The sequence below is a fragment of the Macaca fascicularis genome, chromosome 20 (genome assembly GCF_037993035.2).
Source record: "Macaca fascicularis isolate 582-1 chromosome 20, T2T-MFA8v1.1".
Classification (NCBI taxonomy): domain Eukaryota; kingdom Metazoa; phylum Chordata; class Mammalia; order Primates; family Cercopithecidae; genus Macaca; species Macaca fascicularis.
In genome coordinates, this window is record NC_088394.1 from 78902154 (window position 1) to 78928707 (window position 26554).

At 41.3% G+C, this 26554-nt stretch overlaps 1 protein-coding gene across 2 annotated transcripts in view; it reads left to right on the forward strand.

Moving 5' to 3' along the window:
• Positions 1 to 26554, forward strand: part of CDH13 (cadherin 13) — a 1164779-nt gene that overhangs the window by 392277 nt on the left and 745948 nt on the right. For both annotated transcript variants that reach the window (XM_005592649.4, XM_005592650.4), the window contains one exon: positions 9162 to 9370. In XM_005592649.4, coding sequence (XP_005592706.3) covers positions 9162 to 9370 — 209 coding nt within the window. The remainder of the gene's footprint in view (positions 1 to 9161; positions 9371 to 26554) is intronic.

Below are 26554 nucleotides of genomic sequence, written 5' to 3' on the forward strand. Positions count from 1 at the left end.
CGAGACTTTTTCTATGACTAGCATATCACTGAAAGTCCTTCTCTTCTGTGTGTGCATATAAAGATCCTGGAAGTGGATCTGTGCATATCTGTCTGTGGGAGGGCTACAACTTCCAGGATGACTGATTCAGAGCCTGTAATTCTGATTCATACGCATCCTTGCACACATGTACAAGTGAAATCTGACCATCAACTCTGAAAGGGCCCCACAACTTCTGTGCAGACCAATTTGCAAAGCCTCTACAAATGCATGTAAACTGTAGGACAATTTACCCGTATAAGATGTGAGTGTATAAATCATAGATTGGCCCAAGCACACTTACAAGAATAGCATAAAATTCATAGATTAGTTCATACCTAGCTCTACGAGCAGGACTGTTCTATATTTGGCAGATAAGTTTAAATCTATCTGCATTTCATTTTTTCTGGGATCATAACACAGCTTAATTTTCTCCCTTATCCATTTTTAGATGGTAAGAAATCTATGCCTTTTGGGTTTTCATCCCCAAGAACCGCCTTCAAAAGAAAGAAATGGAAAAGCATAAAATCAAGGTTGGGAAGATTAAGCCCCTTAATTCACATGTCAAACTTCCCGTTTCAATTGTGGTTTTGTCTCCCAGCTGAAGTTTGTCTTTTTGTGACATTTGCATTAAGCCCAGGGGACATTTTGAGTGGAAAAGCGCTGAAAGCATAATTGAAACTCCGAGTGGTGCCTTTTGTCTAATTTACAGTTTTCCCCAGGTGGGGCATTTTTACTTCCCCCTCTCCTCTCCCAGGGTGTTCAAAGATTATCTCAAAGAATGATGTCATTATTCCAATAAATCCCCATGTACGGTATCTTATATGTGTATATTTTTTGCTTTCCAGAAGTTATTTCAAATCCATGATAAACTATGTAGGGAAGTCATTCATAGGTTCAGAAGTGTACAGATAGTTCATTTCCCCCTTCAGATAGAGATTTTGAGTATTTGTTCACAAGTTTAATTGTTTAGTCACATCTTTCAGTTATCCACATGGTGCCATTCTGAGCCACCTAGGAAGTTGTCTCTATGGAAACAAGCATTTTTTAAATGGGCATAAACTATTCAGTTTTATCCTTAAATATGTCTTTGAACTCTGTGCTCAAGACACATATGGTCTTGATATCTACTTAAAAGTTTGAGAATCACTGACACTTCGGTGGCATCAACAAAGTCAATAACATCAAACAATGATGCAGGGCTGACATCATCAGATGCACCCTTTAATAGTAAATTTAGGGTAAGATTATAATTGGTGAGAATGTAGAGTCTGTTTTCTCCAGGAGAAAGAAGAAAACATAAAAGAAAATGTTGTGGCTTGTTTCTCTTTTGAGTCAATGTTTTCCTATTTATCAGAGCTGTCCTTTAGATATTGCCAAAGCCATGGCAACAGGAGCAATTTAGATTTTGCCCTTTCTAGGATTTCTGTTTTTGTCAAGACTTCATTATTTATATTAAATATATTACTTCTTATCAGATACTTGGATATCAGAGCCCTGCTGGATTATAAAGCTAAGTAGGGTGGATCCAAGCATGAATTTGTTTAACTGAGGTTGGGTGGAGAGGAATGCAGTACCGGGGTCAGCATTTCTAGAGGGTGCAACAAACGTCACTGTGGAGGTTTTAGTAGATACAAGGACAAACTTACTTCTTTTGAATTTGGCTCTTTAGATTTAATATTTATTTGAAAAAATACCTGGCATACTCAACATGTATTATAAAGATTACCTTCAAATAATTTTATAATTTCAAGTGTCAGTCAGTTAAAAAATATTAAGTACATAATTGATGTGGTATGAGAGGTGGCAGTGAAATTGTGAGTCTGGAAGCTGAATGGCTAAAGGAAAGAACACATTCATCTAGAAGAACTGGCATAGCACTCAGGAGTGTGGGCTCTAGAACCAGAAACCACACTCCTGAGTTTGGATTTGACCTCAGTTCACATAATTTCTTCATAACATCGGTTAAGTCATGCAACCTCACTAAGTCTCAGTTTCCACAGAGCAACAAAAGCTCCTACCTCAAATTGATGATGTGAAGAAGACAACATGAGGATTTATTGCAATCATGAGTGTAAAGCTCACAGCATAGTATCATTACTTTAGGAAAACTCATCCCTTACATTTGTATGAAGTTGTCTTCACCAACAATCTGTTTGGAGAATATATAACACAACTTTGTTGATTCTGTTTTGAGCAGGACACCGTAATTTCACTCCTTTAATATCATTTTTCCTTCACAATTGTTCACATGAAGTACGTAGGACTTCACCAAAACAAGTGAAGGGATTCAACCATGGGTAAGCCTGAATCAGAACCATCAGCCCCACCCCTTTAACCCTAGCAGTGATGCCTGTAGTAACCATTTCCATGACAACAGCCTGAGACTGGCAAGGTACCTGGCTAGAAGGAATGACAGAGGAGGAGGTAGAAAACCAGCTGGAAGAAGGAAGCTGTGTAGGAAAAGGAAAAGGTAGCTTCCTTAGTGCCCAGAATTATGGTAATCAAGGTGATCATTCTCATTCATGGAGCACCAAGCTCTGTCCTAAGTGCTTCCTGCATGTAGGCATGCATTATCTTGTTTACACATGCCATAAGGATTATAGTACCTTTCAGGGGGATGCCCACTCTACAGATAAAGACATTGAGGAGTGAAGAATTTGGGTGGTGTATTAGGCCATTCTCATGCTGCTAATAAAGACATACTTGGGCCAGGGTAATTTATAAAGAAAAGAGGTATAATTGACTCACATTTCAGCATGGCTGGGGAGGCATCAGGAAACTTACAATCTTGGCAAAAGGGGAAGCAAACACATCCTTCTTCATATGGCAGCAGCAAGGAGAAGTGCAGAATGAAGTGGGAAAATGCCCTTTATAAAACCATCAGATCTCGTGAGAATTCACTGTCACAAGAATAGCATGGAGGTAACCACCCCGTGATTAAATTACCTCCCATTGGCTTTCTCCCATGATGCATGGGGATTACAGGAACTACAATTCAAGATGAGATTTGGGTGAGGACACAGCCAAACAGTATCAGGTGGTTTGCCCAAAGTCACAGGGCTCCTACACATAAGTCAGGATTAGAAAAGGGCTTAAAAACCTACCCTTAAAACTTACCTTTCTTGGAGCACAGAAATAACAATTGCTGGCATGCCATGTCCCCAGCTTCTACTCTTTTCCAGGAATGACTGGGAAATGTGGAGACCTGGCACCTTGACAAACAATTTATTATGTTAGGTCCTGGTTCCTGGCTCTGTCTGCATTAGATTCATCAGGGGAGCTTTTAAGAGACACTAATGCGCACAGACCCCAACTCAGCACAATTGTATCATAATCTTGGGAGAAAGCGGGGGCAGGTATTGCTATTCTTTTTAATGTTCCTTCAGCATTTCATAGATGGCCATCTTGAGAAAGAACCATGGCCTAAAGCACCAGCTCCTGAGTTGGTAAGTGGTATCAAAAATGTACAAAGACCCAATTATGCAACCGTTAGCTATTTCATTTAGAAAGTCGGGAAGGGTACTAGAAAGTATGGAGTGCCTATGATGTGCCAGGTCATGAAACTGCATTTGTTCTCTCAGTGTGACCTCACTTGGTACCTCTGATGACCCCAAAGGGGTTTGTGAGATGCCCAAGGGGACCATGTTGGGGCAACTGTCCTTTCTCCTCTTGCCCATCTATTCCTAGCAAGCAGATGTGCCCAGAGCTTGGGCTATAGAGGCAGACTGAACAGATCAGGGAAGGTTCTTGCTCTAGACCTTTCTGGATATGGAACGAAAACCACAAGTGAGTCAATCTCTCTGAGACTCAGCCTCTTCTCCTGTAAAATTTAATATGATGCCTATAGATTATAGACTGTACATTCTCAGTGGGGCTATATTTTCCCCAAGGGGGTGAAATAGGTTCGAGGGTGGGGGTACAAAAATTGTACTTACAAATGTAAAGTACAGATATACTTGTAGTACCTAAACAGATATAAGTATATCTGTGATATTAAAATTTAGCAGGAATAGTGGCAATTAGAAAAAAATTCTTAGAAGAGTCCTAAGAGGAGTAGATAATGAAAAAAACAAAAGTTGAGCAACCCTGCTGTAGAACTGCTATGAGGCTAAAAGGAAGTATAGCTTGTACAGTCCTTTGTGTAGAGCCTAGCTCTCAGGGACCTCTCAATAAATAGTAGATGCCATGACTGTTGTCTGTCCAAGCATCACTTCATTCAAAATGCACACACTGATTGCAACCATTCTCTGGGGCTATGCAAGTTTTACTGGCATTATGGGGACAGATAAGGCACCACGTCTGACTTCACCAATGAGCTAGGTCAAAGCTAAGCACAACGGCTGAGGGCCATTCTAAATGGATGCCCGTGGGGTCTAGGGGCCAAGGGGAGAGCATGGCTGAGTTCTTCATTTCCTTCCACTCCCTATTGCTGGGTTCAATGAAGTCAAGAGGTCACTAGGGGCCTCTTATCCCAATTCACAGGCTTGCCAGAAGCCTCTTGCTCACAGCACAGAAGGGAGACCCCCCCGCCAATCCTCTACCATTACTAAAGCATCATTTTGCTCTGGAGAGTAACTGAGCAAAGTGGAATTATTACTGATGGCCTCCCATATGGAAAAACATTCTGTTCATTGTCGGAGATGTAAAGATGAATGAAAGAACAAGACTCAATTTCTGCTCATGGTTCTGGTGCAAAAAACAAATACATAATATGGACACATTGATATAACATGATATAAAAGGTTCTATGTGCAGGAAATTCTGGGAACATAAAGAGAATATTTGAAGAAGTTGCTTGAGTTGAATTTTGAAGAATAAGCACGAGTTAACAGGGTGCAGAAGGTGAGAAATGCCTTCTGCAGAGAGGGAGCACTATACACAAAGGGTGGGATGGTAGAGGAGTGAAACACAAGAGTGGGTGAAGTGTGAGGTACGCAGTGAAGACAAAGGCAGAGGGGAGGCTGATGGACAGCCTAGTCATGGAGGACCTTGAGTGCTAAGTATTGTTTTGCAATGAAGATCCATAATTATATGAGACTCAGTTGGAGAAAAGCTAGTGTTATAGTTGCAACAGGAGAATCCAAGTCTTCCTCCAAGGAACAGGGCTGTGTGGCCCCTAGAACCCCACGTTGCCTGGACTCAGCTTATCTCCATTCTAACTTCCTTGCATTCTCACTTGCTGTCTGTGCCAATCGTACTGGCTTACTTCCAGTTCTGTAGAAGCCACAGGACCTTTGCATATGTTGTGGTTTTCTCTGCCTAAGTAATAGGTCCCCAATTACTTATAAGAGTATTAAATTAATGTCTGTCTTCCACATTAGACTTCAAACTAGGGACTGTGCCTGTCTTTGTTCAACATCATAACCTCAGCATCTAGCATTATGTAGGTTCTCAGTAAATATTTATGGAAGGAAGAAAGGGTAGGAAGAAGGAACTTAGCTGTGAATCTAGAACCCCTACAGACTTTTGTATGCCTTTTCCTCTACCCCGTTCACTCCCCAGCTGAGACTGTCTTCTTTGATTCTGTTCAAGGGTTAGGGCTAGAACCTCATGCTGGCAGTTGAAGCAGTAATTTCCCATCAGGCCTTGTCATTTGAGTAATTTTCCTCCAGTGGATGAGTACTAATTGATGACAACAATGAAAGCAGCCTTGGTGTCACTCCTTCATAGTTCACTTCCAAAAACTGAAACTAAGCATGTTCAATTAATCTTGGCTACCAACATGATTAGAGAAAGTGAGCAAGTGTCTGAGAACTGCAGGCTCCCCAGAGTCCACTTGTGTGTCTGTGCAAAGATGGCCCTAAAGCTGACTTAGCCACGGAAAGCCTTAGAACCTTTGCAGAGTGACCAAGAGGCACCGGACCATGCAATGCTCTTCCGAACCATGCAGGAACATGAAAACAGGACTGAGAAGGGCAATCACAGCTCTCTACAGTAGTCCCTGCTTGTCCTCAGAGAATGTGTTCCAAGACCCACAGTGGATACCTTCGTCCATGGATACTACCCAACCCTATATATGCTATTTGTCCTATACATACATAGCTATATTAAAGTTTAATTTACAAATTAGGAACAGTAAAATATTAACAACAACAACTAATGATATAATAGAACAATTATAACAATAATCAAAATGGCACACAATTTGAAACTTATCAATTGTATATTTCTGGAATTTCCCATTTAATATTTTCAGACCTGGGTTGACCATGGTATCTGGAATTGCCGAAAGCAAAGCCCTGGAGGTGTGGGAACTACTGTAGTCAGGTTCTGATAGGATTTCAGAAGGATTATATTCTCTATGGGGTATTGTCTTTATTGAAAACGTGCAGTGGTGAGAGACAAGTGGACCAGGGTTCAAATCCTGGCTGATCATTTACAACCTGTGTGTATTGGGCACCAACTTTGCCCTCTATGAGCCTCAGTTTCCTTATCTAGAAACTGTAGGAGAAGGGGATCAAAATAGTACTTCATTTGTTGTCCTTGTAAAGATTAACTAAGATGATGTGTGCAAAATGTGTAGCACCGATCCTTGAATGTGGAAAGTGCTCAGTCTGAATTATCCACTATTATTATCAGTTAGTATGATTATTATCACCCTAAGTATAATATTCCCAGAGTAGAAATACCAGTTTAGATTTTCAGATATTTATATGGCTTTCACAGTGTGCTAGGATCTATGCAGATGAGCTTAGATTTTCAGATATTTGACTTTAAGTGTGCTAGAACCTATCTAGCTGTTGTTACCAAAACATGTATACAAGAAAGTTGCTAGCGAGAATATTTGGAGCCCCAAACTGGAAATAGTCTCGATACCAATCGACAGTAGAATAGATAAATAGATTCAATACAGCCACATAATGGAATACTATATGATGATTAAGATAAATATGGTAACCTGGATACTATACAGTGATCAATGATTATTATCATAGTGATTAGAATAAACTAGCGTGACTCACAGTCACATGATGAATCTCATGGAATGTAATGTTGAATGAAGAAGCCAAACAGGAGAGAATGCATACTGTATGATCCCATTAGATGCCGTGCAAATGTAGGTAAAACAAATCTATGGTATTAGAAGCTAGAATAATGTAGCCTCTGGGGAAGAGGGTAGGAATTTTACTCAGAAAGGGAGGGGACTGGTAATGTGTCATGTTATGGTCTGGGTGCTGGGCAGTTGGGTGTGCTTACTTTGTAAAAATTCATTGGGTTGTATATTCTGATTTATGCACTTTTCTGTGTCTACATTATGCTTTGATTAAAGGTTTACTAAACAAATGAGCCTGTTCAGCAGAGAGCAAAAAGCACGTAGTACAATTCTCTGCTCACCCATAAGGGGCCTGAAAGTTTACAGCACAAGGCAGACAGGCAAATGCATGTACAGATAATGAGTTGTGATACCCATAATAATAGAATTGTGTACCACATGCAGAATCACCATTGAGGGGAGCACGATCAGCCATCACAGCCTCTGCTTGTGTCAATGCTCTGTGCTCCATGTGGTTCATGCAGGGGGCCCATCTTCCCCATTCCTTCCCACACATGACTAAGCCATTCCACGGCAGGAACTTTACTCACATCTGTCCACTCTCCATATCAGCACCACTGCCTTCATTTTGGACAGCCATCTTTGATACAACATTGAACTTGAAAGTGGTTCTCTTGGCCTCTCTTCCTGCCCTTCTTTAAATCATTTGGTATAACCCAGATCTGCCAAGTTATAATCTTTGTATTGAGTCCTCCGGATTCTTAAAAAGCATCCTGTGGGCCGGGCACAGGGGCTCATGCCTGTAATCTCAGTTCTTTGGAAGGCCTGAGGTCAGGAGTTCGAGACCAGCCTGGCCAACATGGTGAAACCCCCATCTCTACTAAAAATACAAAAATTAGCCAGGCATGGTGGCATGCACCTATAATCCCAGCTACCCAGGAGGCTGAGACAGGAGAATCGCTGGAACCTGGAGGCAGAGGCTGCAGTCAGCCAAGATCATGCCACTGCACTGCAGTCTGGATGACAGAGCAAGACTCTGTCCAAAAAAAAAAAAAAATAGCACCCTGTGTGATTCTGATGCACCCCAATCCTTGAGAAGCACTACTCTCCACTGGAAGCAGAGCACACACCTGATCTTGACCCTCTCCACATGACAAATCGTCCAGGGCTACCAGAAAGCACCCTAACTTACTGACTTTTCCCAACTTGTCTCCCAAAGACATTTTCAGCCTCATTTCCACCCTTCCCTTCTAGATCCCCACCATTCTAGATTCCTACCATCCCTGCCCCATTTTAAGTTTGCCTCTATTTGCCTAAAAACATATGGACTATTCCATATGGACTGAGCGTGAAAGAAATGTAGTTACTCAAAGTAAATTAAGGAGCTGTTTTCAGAAGAAAGGAAATGGATGATGGATAAACAAGAAAAGGTGGCCCATTAGAATTGTATATGGTGCTGCATATTGTGCTGTATACATATATGGTGTATGGGTATGTGTACATGTATATATTACATGCATATACCATATGTATGTATATGGTCCTGTATGTGTATATGGTGTATATGTATGTATATACTATATACATGTGTATTATATGTGTATACTGTATACATGTATATGCATATCGTTAATTCTCATTCCCTGAATCTGTTTTGCTATTTAGCCCTCATCCCTGTACCTTTGAATAGCCTATAATGTCTTCCACATTCTTAAGAGCCTTCTCATCTCCTGCTTATCTTCAATACCCAGCTCAAATATCGTCTCTGTCAGCTCTCTTCAATGCTCCTGAGCACCCTGTGGTTCTGCTCAGTCACCCACACATGCCAAGATTAGATCACTTCCCTCAAATGTCACTCTGCCAGATCTGACTCTTCACTCTACTGAGAACACACTCAAGTGTGCATTCTCAGAGCTTAGCACCTGCCTGGAACATGAGAGGTCGTCAAGGACATTTCTTGATTGAGTGAAGTCCATCAGCACAAAGTCACTTGGGTACAAGCGGCTTGCTGTGGGATAAAGGGTAGCGTTTGTGAGCTGTGGGGTGGAGAACTATGTGGCAATTCACACTTAACAGGTCAGAAATATCTCAGAGCTAAGCTGCCCAACCTACTCATGATCCTTCTGTTGTTTTCTTTGTTTCCCAGTGACCTTCAGTGACTGTAAGGGAAATGACAAGCTACGCTATGAGGTCTCAAGCCCATACTTCAAGGTGAACAGCGATGGTGGCTTAGTTGCCCTGAGAAACATAACTGCAGTGGGCAAGACTCTGTTCGTCCATGCACGGACTCCCCATGCAGAAGATATGGCAGAACTCGTGATTGTCGGGGGGAGAGACATCCAGGGCTCCTTGCAGGTAACACATCTGTTTGAGATAACTTGGGTTCAAGGAGGACATTAGGTTCTGTCTGTCTTATGTGGAAAGTGAATCTTTATTTTATTATGTTAGCTAAGATTCTCTTTGTTATTGTTGTTGCAAATGACAGAAATCCAACTCTAAAAATGTAGGGGGGAGGGGCAGTGGGAATTAATTGAGTCGTGTAACTAATTTAGGGATAGTTCATGGATTAATTCATGGAACTATTTAAGGGATACTTCTGCCTTCAGGAATGGCTATGTACTGGTGTCCAAATCGCTATGCATCTTGTGGCTCCATTTTCCTTTTATTAGATATACTGAGACAGTCACATGTCTTCCTACCTCCCAAGGTGGAGGTCTCAGGAACTCCCCTCATTCTCCTGGTCTGAAGTCGCCTGAAAAAGCATCTCTTCAAGATAATGCTAACAAAACCTTGAAATTGAATTTCGTACGTTAGATCATGTGCCTACCCCTGAACTAAACATGGTGTCCATTGGGTTGTGATGTTCTGGTTGGCCACGTCTTGGTCACATTTCTTTTCCTGAAGCCAGGGCAGGGTCAGACCTATTCACCTGAAAACACATGGACTGAGAGTGAAAGAAATGTAGTTCCTCAAAGTAAATTAAAGAGCTGTTTCCAGAGGAAAGGAAATGGATGGTGGATAGGCAAGAAACAGTGGCCCACTAGAATTATATGTGGTGCTGCATATTGTGCTGTACACCTATATGGGTGTATGTGTATGTGTACATAAGTGTACACATATACATTACATGCACATATACCATATGTATGTACATGGTGCTGTATGTGTATATGGTGTATATGTATGTGTATACGATATACATGTATATGTACCATATACCTATGTGTATATGTATACATACATAGGGTATATGTGCATATAATGTATACACATATGTATACATCCACATTTAATATGTCAGAGATATCTCAAAGCTAAGCTGCCCAACCTACTCATGCTCCTTCTGTTGTTTTGTTTTGTTTCCCAGTGACCTTCAGTGACTTCAGTATATGTATGTGTGTATACATATATATGTATATGTATATGTAATTGTTTATGGTTCTGTATATGTATATGGTGTATATATACGTCTATGCATGTACATCCACATTTAACAGGTCATAGGTATCTCAGAGCTAAGCTGCCCAACCTACTCCTGCTCCTTCTGTTTTTTGTTTCCTAATGACTTTTGGGGACTGCAGTATATATATGTGTGTGTATATGTGTATACATATGTACAGGCATACACATATTGTATTTGCACATATACTGTGTATATGTATGTGTGTATATGTGTATATGTATATACAGGCATACACATACTGTATATGCACGTATACTGTGTATATGTATGTGTGTATATGTGTATATGTATATACAGGCATACACATACTGTATATGCACGTATACTGTGTATATGTATGTGTATATGTATATACAGGCATACACATACTGTATTTGCACATATACTGTGTATATGTATGTGTGCATATGTGTATATGTATATACAGGCATACACATACTGTATATGCACATATACTGTGTATATGTATGTGTGTATATGTATATCTGTATATACAGGCATACACATACTGTATATGCACGTATACTGTGTATATGTATGTGTGTATATGTGTATATGTATATACAGGCATACACATACTGTATATGCACATATACTGTGTATATGTATGTGTGTATATGTGTGTGTATATATACAGGCATACACATACTGTATATGCACATATACTGTGTATATGTATGTGTGTATATGTGTATATGTATATACAGGCATACACATACTGTATACGCACATATATTGTGTATATGTATGTGTATATGTATATACAGGCATACACATACTGTATTTGCACATATACTGTGTATATGTATGTGTGCATATGTGTATATGTATATACAGGCATACACATACTGTATATGCACATATACTGTGTATATGTATGTGTGTATATGTATATCTGTATATACAGGCATACACATACTGTATATGCACGTATACTGTGTATATGTATGTGTGTATATGTGTATATGTATATACAGGCATACACATACTGTATATGCACATATACTGTGTATATGTATGTGTGTATATGTGTGTGTATATATACAGGCATACACATACTGTATATGCACATATACTGTGTATATGTATGTGTGTATATGTGTATATGTATATACAGGCATACACATACTGTATACGCACATATATTGTGTATATGTATGTGTATATGTATATACAGGCATACACATACTGTATTTGCACATATACTGTGTATATGTATGTGTGCATATGTGTATATGTATATACAGGCATACACATACTGTATATGCACATATACTGTGTATATGTATGTGTGTATATGTATATATGTATATACAGGCATACACATACTGTATATGCACATATACTATGTATATACATACACACATGGTATATCTGTATTATATGTGTGTGTTATTGCATATGGTGCTTCTCCTTTGCTAGGCAGCAGTGCTTGTTCCCTTCCACAAGCACATGCATGCTGATCCCTGCACTCCCACACGTATGCATACTTTATGAGCGTCACAAACTGCCATTCAGGCTTCCCGACTGTGCCATTCAGAGACTTTTTACTACCACTGACTCACTCCTTCTTCACCAGGAGCTCAGAGACTCTACCTTCATGAGAAAAGGAGGGCAAGACACACAGCAGAACTCCAGCCAAACAATGACTTAACGATGGCATGCCCCTGCTTGGCATGCCTAGCCTTCTCTCCTATCTGCAAGCTTGGTCTTCCTCAATTTTCCACAGCCCCTAATTCACATCCCTTTTCTCCACCTGCCATATTACCCATATCCCTGCTTGATCTACTCATTTTGTTCAGTGGTGGAGCGAGCGTGGGTCACACAGCTGGGAGCAGAGACAGTACGACTGGCAATGTGAGAGTTACCTTCCTACCAGTGCTGTCTGTGTGATCTTGAGAGCATCATATAGCTTCTTTATCTACAGAGTAGAGAGGTTAAACAGCCTGCAGTGGCAAATAAGTGGCTCATGTGCCACTCTACTGTCACCATGCTTATGGCAGATATTGCTAATAACCCCTGGCTTAGCCTGAGTGTCCTCAGTGCAGTGCTTCTGGAACGTACTATCAATTGATCATCTTGCGATGTTTCTGAGGATGGAATCTATCTGCCATTCCTGGGCTGGATGAACTTCACAATTCCCCTTCAGTATCTGTGAAGCTGTGAGTTAAGGGTAGATGGCAACCTAAAAACGAATGCACAGCGTGTCAGTCATGTTTCAGAGCAAACAGGATATTGGTGAATTCATACCAGTGTGGAAATCCATTGACACCACGAAGGCAAGTTTTTCTCTTACTTAGCCATGACCCTTTTCACAGCATCTCACTAATCTGTGATATAAATTATTTGGCAAATATCTAAAGCAACAAAGTTGCCAGGATGTACAGCAAAAACAATGTTCCATAGAAACACGTAAATGGTATGGTTAGGGGGTTTGCCCATGGGCTTGAATGCATTTAGATAGCAATTGTTCATCATGAATGGTGGCCCATCTTTTTATCTGGAAAAGACACCTCATAGTATTTTGCTTGAAAGAGAGCAGAAGGGGTTCTGTGCAGGTTCTCAGGGCCAACTCCACCTTAAGGGGCTGGGAGAGCTGGGTTCGTTATGAAAACTCAGCCACGCGTTGTTGGTCCCCTGAGTTCCCATGAGATGCCATCTAGAGACAAAGCTCCCCTGAGCCCTGGCTGTTTCTCGCTTGCCGCTATCTGTAAGCAATTTCGACAAAACTTGGCTGTGATTGTTTTTGCTTCTTATAAAGCGGGCGGAGGCTGCCGTGTCCTTCAGTTTGCCAGAGTTCAGCAGAACAGGGCATTCATCTCCCACCTCCAGTAATTTTATAAGATTTGAAAAAAGGCTTTGTGAAGATGTGTAGCTGTGTCCTTCCTAAAAATGCCTCAAAAAAGGAAAAAAAAGAAAAAGAAAATGAAGGGAAAACAAAATAGATAGCCAAAGAATCCCTCTGAAGAGAGCATATACCTCAATGGATATGCAGTTGGGATGTTTGCGGGTCCTACTGTGTGCAGCCAAGTGGGCCAGCTGCTGGAGGGGAAAATCAGAGAGTGCCTGAGTCAGCTCAGCTCCTTCTGGGGAGGGAATATAAATGTGTGCATTGATGCTTGGGTGGCAGGCGGGGAGCTAACGATGATTGATGATCTGTGCATTTGGAGAGGGGAGAGGTCAAGGGCAGCTGGGCTGGTCCTCAAAGCACAACCATGTGCCAGGTGTTGCTCCATGGACTACAGGCACTGACTCATGTAATCTCCTTAGCAATTGGAGGCAGATGCTACTGTCTTCTGCCTCATAGTGACTTTTTACTGATTTTACTGATGGAGGAACTGAGGCACAAAGAGGCAAGTGACATTTCCAAGGTCTAAAAATGAATGAGAAGATGGATGGAAATGAGACTTGAGCCCGGGCAGCCTGGCCTCTGAGTCCATGCCTACAACTCCTCGATGAGCTGGACTTTGAAGGACGGGTCATTGTGCATATTTGGGAGGGTCTACAAGGGAAATGTTGGACTGTCCACAGAGTGCTTCTCTTCGTAGCTGTGTTACCTTCAGTCAATTGCTTTACCTCCTGAGCCTCGATGTAGTTTTGATTTTTTCATCTGTAACATAGGGATAATAGACTTGTTTGGATCTTAATGTGGATTAAATGAGACAATATGTGTAGCAGTAATACATAGCACTCAGCTGATGCTACAGCCATTACCAATACCTGTTGCTTACATAATACTTACTATGTGCTAAACCCTGGGTTTATCCAAGTCTTTCATCCTCACAACATGCTAATGGAAGCTGTTACTGGTGCTATTATCATTTGCATCTCCTGGGTGAGGAGACTGAGACACAATGGGGCTGTTTCTTGCTCTGGCCACTTAGCTAGTAGGTGGCAGAGCTGGGGCTCAGATCTCAGCAGTGTCTGGAGCTCTCCTCTTTTCTTTTGGAGTCAGGGTCTCAGTCCAATCTCACAGTCTGGAGTGCAGTGGTACAATCTCAGCTCCCTGCAACCTCCACCTCCTGGGTTCAAGTGATTCTCTTGCCTGAGCCTTCTGAGTGACTGAGATTACAGGCACCCACCACCACAGCTGGCTACTTTTTGTATTTTTAGTAGAGATGGGATTTCACCATGTTGGCCAGGCTGGTCTTGAACTCCTGACCTTAAGCGATCCTCCTGCCTCAGCCTCCCAAAGTGCTGGGATTACAGGTGTGAACCACAGTACCCAACCTGGAGCTCTCCGCTTTATCAATAGGTTCTATTGGCTCCGCATCTGGAACAGAGTAAGCCTGCACAATGTTCACTCCCACAAAGGCAATTATAACAGAGACAAGCAAGACCTGCAACCCAGAATGTCAGATTGTCAGGACCAGCTCAATGCCCTTCCCACTTTCCCTCTTCCCATGGCTGAATCTGATAGAACACTCCTGTGGCTGCCTGTAAATTCTGATTCTTGATGCCTGGCTCCCACTCTGCATCCCTCTTCCTTGCACCCTGTATCCTGCTTCTTCCCAGCCCTTTGGTTGGTGATGCTGTTGTGCAGCCTGGGGGCAATTCATCTTCACATTCTCAGCCAGGAGCTCTGCAGTTCCCGGAGATGACTTGGCTCTACCTCAGGGATTAGCCTGCACACCCATGCTCCCCACACAAGCCATGGTCCGGCATCCTAGGGTCCACTTTTCTGGGTCAGAGGAAGCTGGAACAGAAAGGGAATGCTAAATAAAAGCATGGGAACAGGTGGGCAGACAGGATGGAGACAGCATCTGAAGACCAGGAGGAGGGATTCTAGATTGATATGACAGGAGCTAGGAAGCCATGGTAGGCTTTTAAGCAGAGAAACAGGCAGGATAAAAATAATCCTTGGTGATGTTCATCCAGGAGCCTTGACTGGAGTAGGGGGAGACTAGAGCTACTAGTTAAAATAATAGCTACCACTATTTTTTGAGAACTGATATCATGAAGCTTTTTTAAGGTCATGCATCTCAGTCTATGTTTAGCATAAGTTATTTCTAATTCTCACAACCTCCCTGTGGGGTTGCTGAGATTACCTCTTCCTGCAGATATGAGAACCTGGCCGAGAGACCCTAACTTGAAACTGATGGAAATGAGATTGAAATTCTGGCCTCTGCCTAGATACCCATTCTCCTTCCTGCCACTTTGCTGCTGGAAGGCTGTGCCACTAAGGGAGGCTGCTGCCATTGCCCATGGGTCTAGGAGATGAGAGCATCAGTTAGAGCAACATGGGAGCAATGGAGGGAAACCAGACGCAAGATTTGCCAAAAAGGAAGAAAGAGCCAGGATCCAGTATCTGGATGATTCCAGATTGTCTAGCCTGGAGGATGGGGATGAATTGGACAAGTCAGGAAAGAAATGTTAGGGAAAGCCTTGAGGGTGTTGATTTAGATGCTCCTAGGGACATCCTTATAGAGATGTCCAGGAGTCAATGCGTAATACGGGACTGGCTGTTAGAGTACAAACTGGAAGGAAGAACAGCATAGTGGTAGGAGTTTTGGCTTATGTTGAACGTGAGTGGGTTCAGATTTCTGCTGTGCCACTTACTCATTGTGTGACTTGGGCAGGTGACTCAGTTATCTGAATCCCAATATCCTCATCTATCAAATAGGGATAAGAATAGTCTATGTCACAGAGTTGTTCTCCTGGGCATAGCACCAGACATCAAGGGACACAGTTCCCATCAATGGTATAATTTTGGAGGCTCTGGAGGAAGGATAAGGAACCGAGGGCTAAGTGTATTCACTGAGGCCCTGAGACAGAAGCCAGAGATAGGGGACAGGAGGAGAAAGTAAAGCCAATGAAAAGAAAGAGAAGGCATACTCAGAGAGGTAGGTGGGACTGCCAGCCTAACCAAAAACGGGACGATTTCACACTTGCTCATTTCATGTCACTGTGTTTTGGAAGGGAAGATTCTCTCAGGCAAATGTAATCAGAGTGAAGCCTATTTTAGCTGTGGTAACTGGAGCCTGGCTCTTCTTTAGTAAAAGAAGCCTGGCCTCTCTTATTTTTACCTGCTACTTATGACCCCAAATCTGTGAAGTCTGATTGTTAATGATTTAATTATAGACTCACAAGCTATTTCTGCACTTTTAATGGGCTTCCCAGAATCTAGTACCTGCTTGGGTTATGTAAGACCACCTTAGATCTGAGTAGGCAGAAGAGCAGTTTAATTCCAAGTCTTTTGACAGGCTCTGATAAATTGTTATGGAAGACAGTGAGGTTAACCTTCCATGCACAAGAGGGCTCTCCAGTCTGTGGAAGGTCAGGATGAACCTGACACACCAAGTTATGTCTGGACAGAACCATGACTTTTCCCCACCAAATCTGCTATTTCTCATGGCCCGACAAGGATGAAAGGAGAAACAGTGGATGACGGGTGTGTGTGTGTGTGTGTGTGTGTGTGTGTGTGTGTGTGTGTGTGCGCGCGCGCGCGTTTGTGTGCACACATGTGTGTTTACCTTGTATGTAGTTTCAAAAGTTTACACAGAAAAGCTCTGTGCTTCGTTCCTCATGCAGAAATGTCTTTATCTGCCATGTAAATGGGACTCAATGATTTCATTTTCTGGCCTGGCCAACAAAAACACTCACAAACGAAAAACACCGTACTTACTCTTTCTTTCTGAGTTAAGAAGTTGTAGCTTGCCTGACTATAGATCATGGCAAGTAATTCTGACATCAGTTAAAGAACTTGATGAAGTCAGGTTGGGAAGTGACGTCAAGGAGCTTGGAGGAATTTATTCTGACGTTGGGTTTGGGAATTAAAAAGACTGTACCTCCAGTCTTCATCTTGAAACATGGAAGCCCACACTCTCAGCAGTGGTAGAATTTAGATGCCTATGGCCAGGCAGCCAGGTCCTTATGAACAAAGCAAAAGTCTCCCATGGCCCAGGTTCCCACGGAGAGTTATAGGGGCCACAGGCTATGGGCTTGGATCCAGCTTCCCCGCTCCCAGTCTGGAGTTACTCCTCAAATGCAGTCTGATCACTTCATTCCTCTGCTTAATAGGCCCTCACTTCCTGATCAGCTCACCTGGCCTTGGGGATGAATTCTAAAGACAGCACGTGTCTGAAAACGTCCTTTGTGGTTTAGTCTGACTGATCTCTGCAGCCTTCTTTCAAGTCGCATTCCTGCTCATCTCTAAGTGGCTTGACCTGTGGAAATGTCACCTTCTCCAAGAGCCTTCCCTGCCTGTCACCCCCACCTCTTGTCCCCATCCCAAGGAAAGATCGCCCCTACTGGTCTCACTCTTGGCATCAGTGCTTTTCCTTTGTGGCCTTCCTTTCAATTTGTAATTATGTATTTATTTTCTTGTTCAGGTGTTTAATGTCTGCCTCAGATGAATATAGGAACAAAGTCTCTTTCCTCCCTTCCTTGTTTCTTTCCCTCCTTCCTTCCTGTGTGTTCACCTCTCTGTCCTCAGCACCCCGCCTAGTGCCTGGCACATAGTATTCAGTAGATGCCTTTTGAATAAATATATGAGTGGAGCAAGTTACCCCTCTCACACCCTACATTGAACTCTGCCTCCTGCAACACCAAATCACTTGTGGTTTCTTGAATTGGCCAAGCTTTCCCATCCCTTCACACTGGCTACTCCTCTGTCTGAACATTGTTCCCTCTGCTGTGGTTCCACCTACCCTATGGTCAGCGCCATTGATATTTCAGAACCAGCCAAGATTTTCCTTCTTTGGGAACAGCTCTCTGAATGTCCCCTAGCTGGTTAGATGTTCTTTCTCTAGACTCCTGTAGACCCCTGCCTGGCTCTCTCTACTCATAGTACTAAATGAAACAGTCTGCTTTCTTCTGCTTGTGTCTGTCTTGATGCTGAGCTCCTGAGCTCACAGCCCTCGCTCCCACGCAGCAGACTAAGATCACTCTGGGGCCAGACCACCTTGGCATGAATCCTAGCACTACACTCACTACCTCTGCTCCAGGTTTCTCAGCTGGAAAAGGGGTTCATAATTGTGTGACCCTCATGGGGATGTTGTGAGGATTCAATGAATTAACACGTGTATTAGTCAAGGTTCTCTAAAGACACAGAACTAATATGATAGATGAATATATGAAGGGGAGTTTATTAGGAGAATTGACTCACATAATCACAAGGTAAAGTCCCATAGCAGGTCATCTGCAAGCTGAGAAGCCAGGAAGCCAGTCTGAGTCACAAAACCTCAAAAGTAGGGAAGGCGATAGTGCAGCCTTCAGTCTGTGACTGAAGGCCCCAGAGCTTCTGGCAAATCTCTGGTGTAAGTCCAACAGTCCAAAAGCTAAAGAACTTGGAGTCTGATGTTCGAGGCCAGGAAGCATCCAGCATGGGACAAAGATGAAGGCCAGAAGACTCAGCCAGTCTGTTCTTTCCATGCCTGGTTTTATGCTGGCAGCTGATTAGTTGATGCCCACCCAGATTGAGAGTAGTCTGCCTTTCCCAGTCCACTGACTCAAATGTTAATCTCCTTTGGCAACACCCTCACAGAAACACCCAGAAACAATATTTTGCATCCTTCAATCCAATCAAGTTGACACTCAATATTAGCCATCACAGCATCCAAAGAACTTAGGACAGTCAGTGTCCCACAAGAAACTGGAATTACTCATAGTGATTGCATTGTCAAAGCCAGACCTATAATAAATGTTCAGCTAATGAACGAGGCAAACTGAGATGGCCCATTCCTCCATCCATGCCCAACATGACCAAATTCTATGATTTCTGCAACCTGTATGGATTCAGGATTATGGGCGAAGTTACACCATCACCAGTCTTATTCCTGAGGCCGCTCACTTTATGGGAAGCACTGACTAAACTTCCTAGAGAAGAGATTATTTCTACAGGTCCACTTAATAAACTCCAAAAGACCTGGCAGTATTTAAAAGTTGATTATGAACAATTTACACGTCTTAACTAGAAGTCAATACAAGTTGCCTCAATAAAGGGAAACTGGTCTCTTAATCAAGTTGCTTCAATTAAATGCAAAAAAATATTTTTCCCTTTTTTGTAATTACAAGAATTTCTCAAAAATAAAACAAAAAGGGAAAGTTATGACAGAAGCTGAAAACGCTAAATTTAAGGCTCGTTTGTCATGCTTGTTCATCATTATGGCAAACATGCAATTTAAAAGACATAATTTTGGCTCCTAATCCAGTTTCAAGAATCAGGATGGAAATGGTTCCAAAAAATAAAACAAAAGGAGCAATCAGTAGAAGGGGCCACTTGGGAGAAACAGTTGTTTTTGTTTTTAATTTTTTAAATAAAAATGTAAAATATATCATCAATTGCCCAAAAGCCAGTGACACTGCTAATATGTCACTCGCTCCATTGGGAGGTGACAACTTTTAAATCCACTACTTCTCAGAATCTCAGGATCCATTTCGTAAGTACTTTGAGGAAAACCTGGAGCTAATTGCCCCCTGTTGCTATACACATACATTCATGGGGATATTTAGCAAAAATTTTTGTGGATGATACTAAGAGGCAGCTGAAATCACCCAAAATCGGAAACGAACCACACATTTATCAGCCAGATGACACTGAAAAGTTACCTAACTTCTCTGAGGTTCAGTTTTCTCATCTGTACAATGGACATAATACCCTGGCTTTGTGTAGGTACCATCATGAGACATATGACATAAAACAAGTGTCATGCCTAACTCAATGCCTCGTTAATAGATGATTCTCAATCATTGATCAATTATTCTTAAGTGAAGTAGCCAGTAAGTTGCTATCACTTCTATACATTTTTCCCCCCTTTCCTGATCTCACACATTCTAGACAAAAATACTTTTGCACATTTGTTACTGAGATAAACTGCAATTTTTTTCAACTCTGAGCCAACCGTTTGAATCCTCTGTTTTGGCCATGATTCCATCTAACCTTCAAGACACCTGACACACTGTAGACATGTGACTTTACTTTATTTCTTTAAGACAAGAGTGTCCCCCACCCACCTGTCTGAGTACCAGTCTGTGGTCTGTTAGAATCCAGGCTGCACTGCAAGAAGTGAGTGGCAGGTGAGCAAGCAAAGCTTCATCTGTATTTACAGCCACTCCCCATTCCCCACATTACTGCCTGAGCTCTGCCTGCTGTCAGATCAGTAGCAGTATTGGATTCTCATAGGAGCATGAACCCTATTGTAAATGGTACATGCAAGACATCTAGGTTGTGCCCTCCTTATGAGAATCTAATGCCTGATGATCTGTCACTGTCTCCCATCACCCCCAGACAGGACTATGTAGTTGCAGGAAAACAAGCTGAGGGCTCCCATGGATTCTACATTATGTTGAGTTGTATACTTATTTCATTATATATTACAATGAACTAATAATAGAAGTAAAGTACATGATAAATGTAATGCACTTGAATCATTCCAAAACAGCCACCACCAACACCCTCAGTCCATGGAAAAATTGTCTTCCACAAAACAGGTCTCTGGTGCCAAAAAAGGTTGGTGACTGCTGCTCTAAAGCATTCCTGAAAATGACAGCAGCAACCTCATGGTAAGTTAATAACCTTGTCTCTAGACCTCCTCACATTGGGAGTGATATGGAATCTGTTGAGCTGGTGATTATATCGATCCTGCTTACATGAAATATGTTTTACAACAAATCCCAGTGGAGAATGAACCTGTACATTTGCTGTGACCATAAAGAAATGATGAGTTAAAGATATGGATACTTAATATGCACTGATTTAACAAGTGTGATAACTTCAAAAAACCTGTGAAGTACCATGCTCCATGGCAAAAGCCTCCCCAGGTACTATTAAGGAAAATTAGTATCCATTTAACTGTCGCCTAAATTGGAGAAAATACATAGCTTGAAAATTATTGTACAGATCCAAGAATTGGGCCTAGAATTCGATAATAGGCTGTTACCTCTTGAAACACACCTAAATTGTTATGTTTATGTGGCATTTAGCTCCAGGATACTATTCCAATATAGATAAAAAGATATCCTTCAATTCATTAATGTAAATAGATACCAGATTGCTTTATGGTTCAGAATCTAAGGATACTATATTCTGGAGATTAATTTTAATTGAAATGTTTGGGGGAAAAACCTGATCCCATAGAAAGTGTAGATAACTAAACGAGACTTCTTTTTGGCTTTTGAAAACTCTAAATTTTATGTTATACAGAAGCATGGTCCAGTAGAAATAGAATGAAAGTCACATATGTCATTTTAAGTTTTCTTATAGTCATGTTAAAAAAGAAACCAGTGAAATCAACTTTAATAATATATATAATAACTCTGTATAGGAGTACGTGTGTGTGTGTGTGTGTGTGTGTGTGTGTGTGTGTGTGTGTGTGTGTGTATATATAAAATACAGGGCTTGCCCACCTTCCTAAAATTTCTTTAGGAGTTTTGCTCAGCTCTGGATTTATTTTTATTACTAACCGCTTTTTGATTTCCTGTATATTATCATTTCAACAAGTAATCAAGGACGGGCACGATGCTCATGCCTGTAATCCCCGGGCAAGGCAGGCAGATTGCTTGAGGCCAGGAGTTTGAGACCAGCCTGGCCAGTATAGTGAAACCATGTCTCTACTAAAAATACAAAAATTAGCTGGGCCTGGTGGTGTGTGCCTGTAATTCCAGCTACTGAGGAGGCTGAGGCAGGGGAATTGCTAGATCATGCCATTGCATTCTAGTCTGGGCAACGGAGCAAGTGAGACTCTATCTCAAAAAAAAAAAAAAAAAAAGTAATCAATATGGACATTATTCATAAAATATCTTTTTACATTCTTTTCCTATTAAGTCATTGAAATGTAGTATATATTTTATGCTTAATGCACATCTCAATTTAGAGTATTTAATTTTTAAGTACTTAATAAGCATAAGCAGTAAGTGGCTACGGATTAGATAGGATGCTCTGCAGTTCTACAGGAATATTGCATATTTTGAAAGGATGAAAAGGATCATTCACTGAGCTCCTACCACACGTTAGAGCATGGCCTTTAGCCTTAGAGACCCTCACACATCCATCTGTTTTTCTCCTATAGCTAGCCTGTTCCTATATTCCAGATGCAGAAGTAGCTCGGGCTCAGAAAAGTTAAGTAACTTAACCAACGCCATCATCCATCAGTAAGTGGCAGGACTGGAAGTTGAGCTGGGCCTTCTGATTTTGTGGAGTCATTTCTATTTTCATAATACTGACATATATGGCAGAACTACTGTGCTTTTCTATTTTTCAGTAAATTTCTTGAAATAGCATAGGAAATTAAAAAGTAGTAATACAAATAAATCTAGAGTTGAGCAAAACTCCTAAAGAAATTTTATGAACGTGAGCAAGCCCTGTATTGTCATGACACATTTTAAAACCTTTTCCTGTGAATAGAACCTTTACAAAAAGAACCTCGTGGAAACAGCACGAGGTTTCTAAATGTAAATTTCTCCCAGGCCAGGGACCTGATCTCATTCATTTTCATAGTCCCAGAGGCTAGAGAAAACGTCTTGCGTTTATATTTTTAAAACTATAATTTACAACTTTGTTTATATATGCATTATCCAATGTAAGCTCACAACAATGCCTGGATACAGGTGGTGTGATTTTCATTGTCTGAGTTAGGAAAGTGAGACTCAGAGGTGGGTCTTAGGTCGTGGTCATGGAGTTGGTTGAGTGGCAGCCAATGTGGCCATCCACAGGCTTTCCCAAGTGCATTACTGCAGCCATAGTTAGCTCCCCAGAAGCTCCTCAGGGCTTTCACGTAGATGGAATATAGTGTTGTCAGAGGTAAATTTCCACCTAGTTTCTAGGATAGAACAAGATAATGTAATGAAATGTACATTTTCTAGGCTCTCTGATATGCTTCTACCCTTCTATCTCTTTATTATTACCATAAATCAAATACTAGTCAATTCTAAATGTAAATATAGGGATGATAACCTCTTTTTACAATTCCTCTCTTATCTGCAACTCCCAGAGCGATTCACAAGGAGATACTTGGTCACTGCAGGCTTTGCAGTCGGCATGACTCCTATTAGAGATTAAATGGCATAGAGTAATCTCAAAGTAGTTAGAAATAAAAATTAATACAAAACTGTGCAAAACTCCTAGAGAAATTTTAGGTAAGTAGACAAGTCGTGTGTCGTCATGACCCATTAATAAAACTTTCCTCATGAACAGAACCTTTGGAAGTAGAATCTCACGGAAACACCGTGAGATTTCTGAGTGTAAATGTCTGCTAGGTCTCTCTATAAGAGATGGGTTGGCTGGGGGTGGTGGCTGACACCTGTAATCCTAGGACTTTGGGAGGCCAAGGCCAGTGGATCACGAGGTCAGGAGTTCAAGACCAGACTGGCCAAGATGGTGAAACCCCGTCTCTACTAAAAATACAAAAAGTATCCAGGTGTGGTGGCAGGTGCCGGTAATCCCAGCTACTGGGGAGGCTGAGGCAGGAGAATCACTTGAACCCAGAAGGCGGAGGTCTCAGTGAGCCAAGATCACGCCACTGCACTGTAGTCTGGGCGACAGAGCAAGACTCCTTCTCAAAAAAAAAAAAAAAAAAAAGAGACAGGTCTGCATTTCCAAAGGAAAGAAAAAATCTCCAATGATGAGAGAATACAGTCTTTGATAAAGACCATTGACTTTCTCTATTTGATTCTTTGTTCTCAACGCTCAAAAATTAGGTAGTAAAGAAACAAGGGAAGAGGTACCATTCATTCAGTCTTTTTCCACCCAGTACTTGGGATGATCAAATTACATAGTCTCACCCAAAGTTTTCAAGCAAGTATGTGTAGAAAAATTAGCCTATTTGGCCCTAGCCAAATAGATCCTCCTGTCTACCCATGTTGGGCAGATGCCTGTGGCCTTTCGGACCCTGTGGCCTGGGAGTGATTTGTGATAGTTGCCAGAGTGGCATCTGCTCTTGGGCCAGACTGTTGATGCTGTTTGATTCTCAGCTCAGTTGCTTGTTTAAGCAAAGCCAAGTCTAGTCTCAAGATATCACACAAACAGGAAGCACATTCAGCATGTCCCAAGGCCTAATCTCATCAGAGTTGATGTTGTCTTCTTTTCGAAGGCTTCTATTAAATAAGTAGAAACCTCTTCTCCTCTGGCCCATACTCCTTAGAAGTGCCACATTTAAAAAATAAGAGAAATGCCTTCATCTCACTGCGGCCCATAGCAGGGGCAGATACTGTTGTTTGCTGAATTGTGTCTGTCTTTCTCAATTAGGCAAGAAGTAGCAACAATCAAAAAACAAATATTGTATGTAGGTGGCCATCAAAACATAAGACAACTGTTTTTCTTTCAGCAGAAAACCAATTTGGCAAACATTTGCTTTTCTTTCTCTATCACACAAAGAAAGTTAATTCTCTAAGAGAAAGGATAGAGAAAGAAAAGAAAACTTTTAAATAATATCCCATATGTTTTCAGAATTTTATACATCAATACATTAAAACGTAGGCAGGAAAATTTCAAATGCAAACAAGGATCACATCTTAGAGCTCTTAGCAATTCCTTGTCTTCAAAGCCTGGAGGAAATAGCCCACTGGAAAGGCCTTTAATAGAGCAGGTGCTTCCCTAGGGGAAGAAATAACTACAGATATTTGAGGGCTACTCAAAGACAAAAGGGCTCAAAAAACTTCAGACTTCCAAGGAACAGCTCCAGAATGCCTCCTAGATAGTGAGGCTGCCTTCATTTGCCCTGAGGTTGTTGCTCTGACCCTGGTAACCCCCACCCTTCTTCTCTAACCTTGTTACATACAATTCAGAAGAGAGGATTGTGAAATCTTTTCTGCTGCTCTTTCTTTCTTCTGCCAATCAGAGAAGATTGGACCTGAGATCCAAGAGAGAGCTTTCCCTTCCCCTGATGACTGCACTGTTTCTTCTGCCTCCCAGCTGTTTATGGAAATCAGATGGGTTCCTCAGCTGTCTATCTTTCTGCAGCAAATCCTTTGACAGAGAATGCTCATTGTCAACCAACCCCTTCATCAAGTCAGGCAAATTAGGCTTCCTTTGACAACAACTTTTTACAACTTCCTTCCTTTGAGGATATAAAGCTTTAAACAGTGGTAGTTCTCTGAGAGACCCAAGGAATGGTCTGAAAACTATAACCAACTTTCTCCAAAGACCACCTTCTGCCGATCACTCTTACTCCGGAGGCCTGTGTATTCTTTTTTTTTCTTTTCTTTTCTTTTTTTTTTTTTTTTTGGTAAAAGCCTCTGCTGTGAATTTAAGTCAACTAATCAAAATGCATTATTTCTGTCCTTGCATTGTCCATTCTCATAAGCCCTGGTTAACACAGATAATTGAGACTTGACTGCTTTTTTATTCCAAGTCCCTTATTCGATTTGGCCCTTGTTAACAAAGCCTAGTCTCTAAGAGCATGACCATCAGTCTTATTTACCTTGTTATCTGTAATTTCCTCTTTCCCTCAGGTCTTTGCATAATATTTTCTCTGAATGGAAGGGGAGGATAAGAAAGAAGACCTAAAAACTGAATTTTTAAAATACAAACAGAATAAAAAGCTCCCTGTATTTTCCCAAATTCTGCATAAATAAAATTATATGCTCCGTAAAGTTAGAGATTTGACTGACTTACTCGTTGCTGTAAATCTAGCACTTACAATATCTGGCTCTGAATAAATAATTACTTAATGACTTAGCAAATGCCAGAGACAGAATGAATATTGATGTTAATAATGCAGATCGTAGTCAATTTATTTAGCTCAAACGCTGTGCGAAGCACCACTTTAAGTGCATTTCTTACATTAACTCATATAACCTTTATAATAACTCTACAATGTAGGTCCTATTTTATCTTCATTTTACAGGTGAATAAAGTAAGAAGAGTTAAATATATGTGACCAGGACAGGGTCATACATCTAGAATATTTTGAAGACATACTTTTGCACTCAGACTCTTCAAAAAAACATTTAACAAAATATCTTATCCTTTTTGTCAAAATAGAAAAATATGAACTGAATATTATTATAGTAAAGTAGATTCAGATTGGTTGAATAGCTGTATCCAAAAGGGTTAAAATGTACTCTGTGTCGTCCTGGAGAATGGTTTTCTGCATGCAGAAATCTAATTGAATCTAATTGCTTTCATCCCAGTGGTGGAG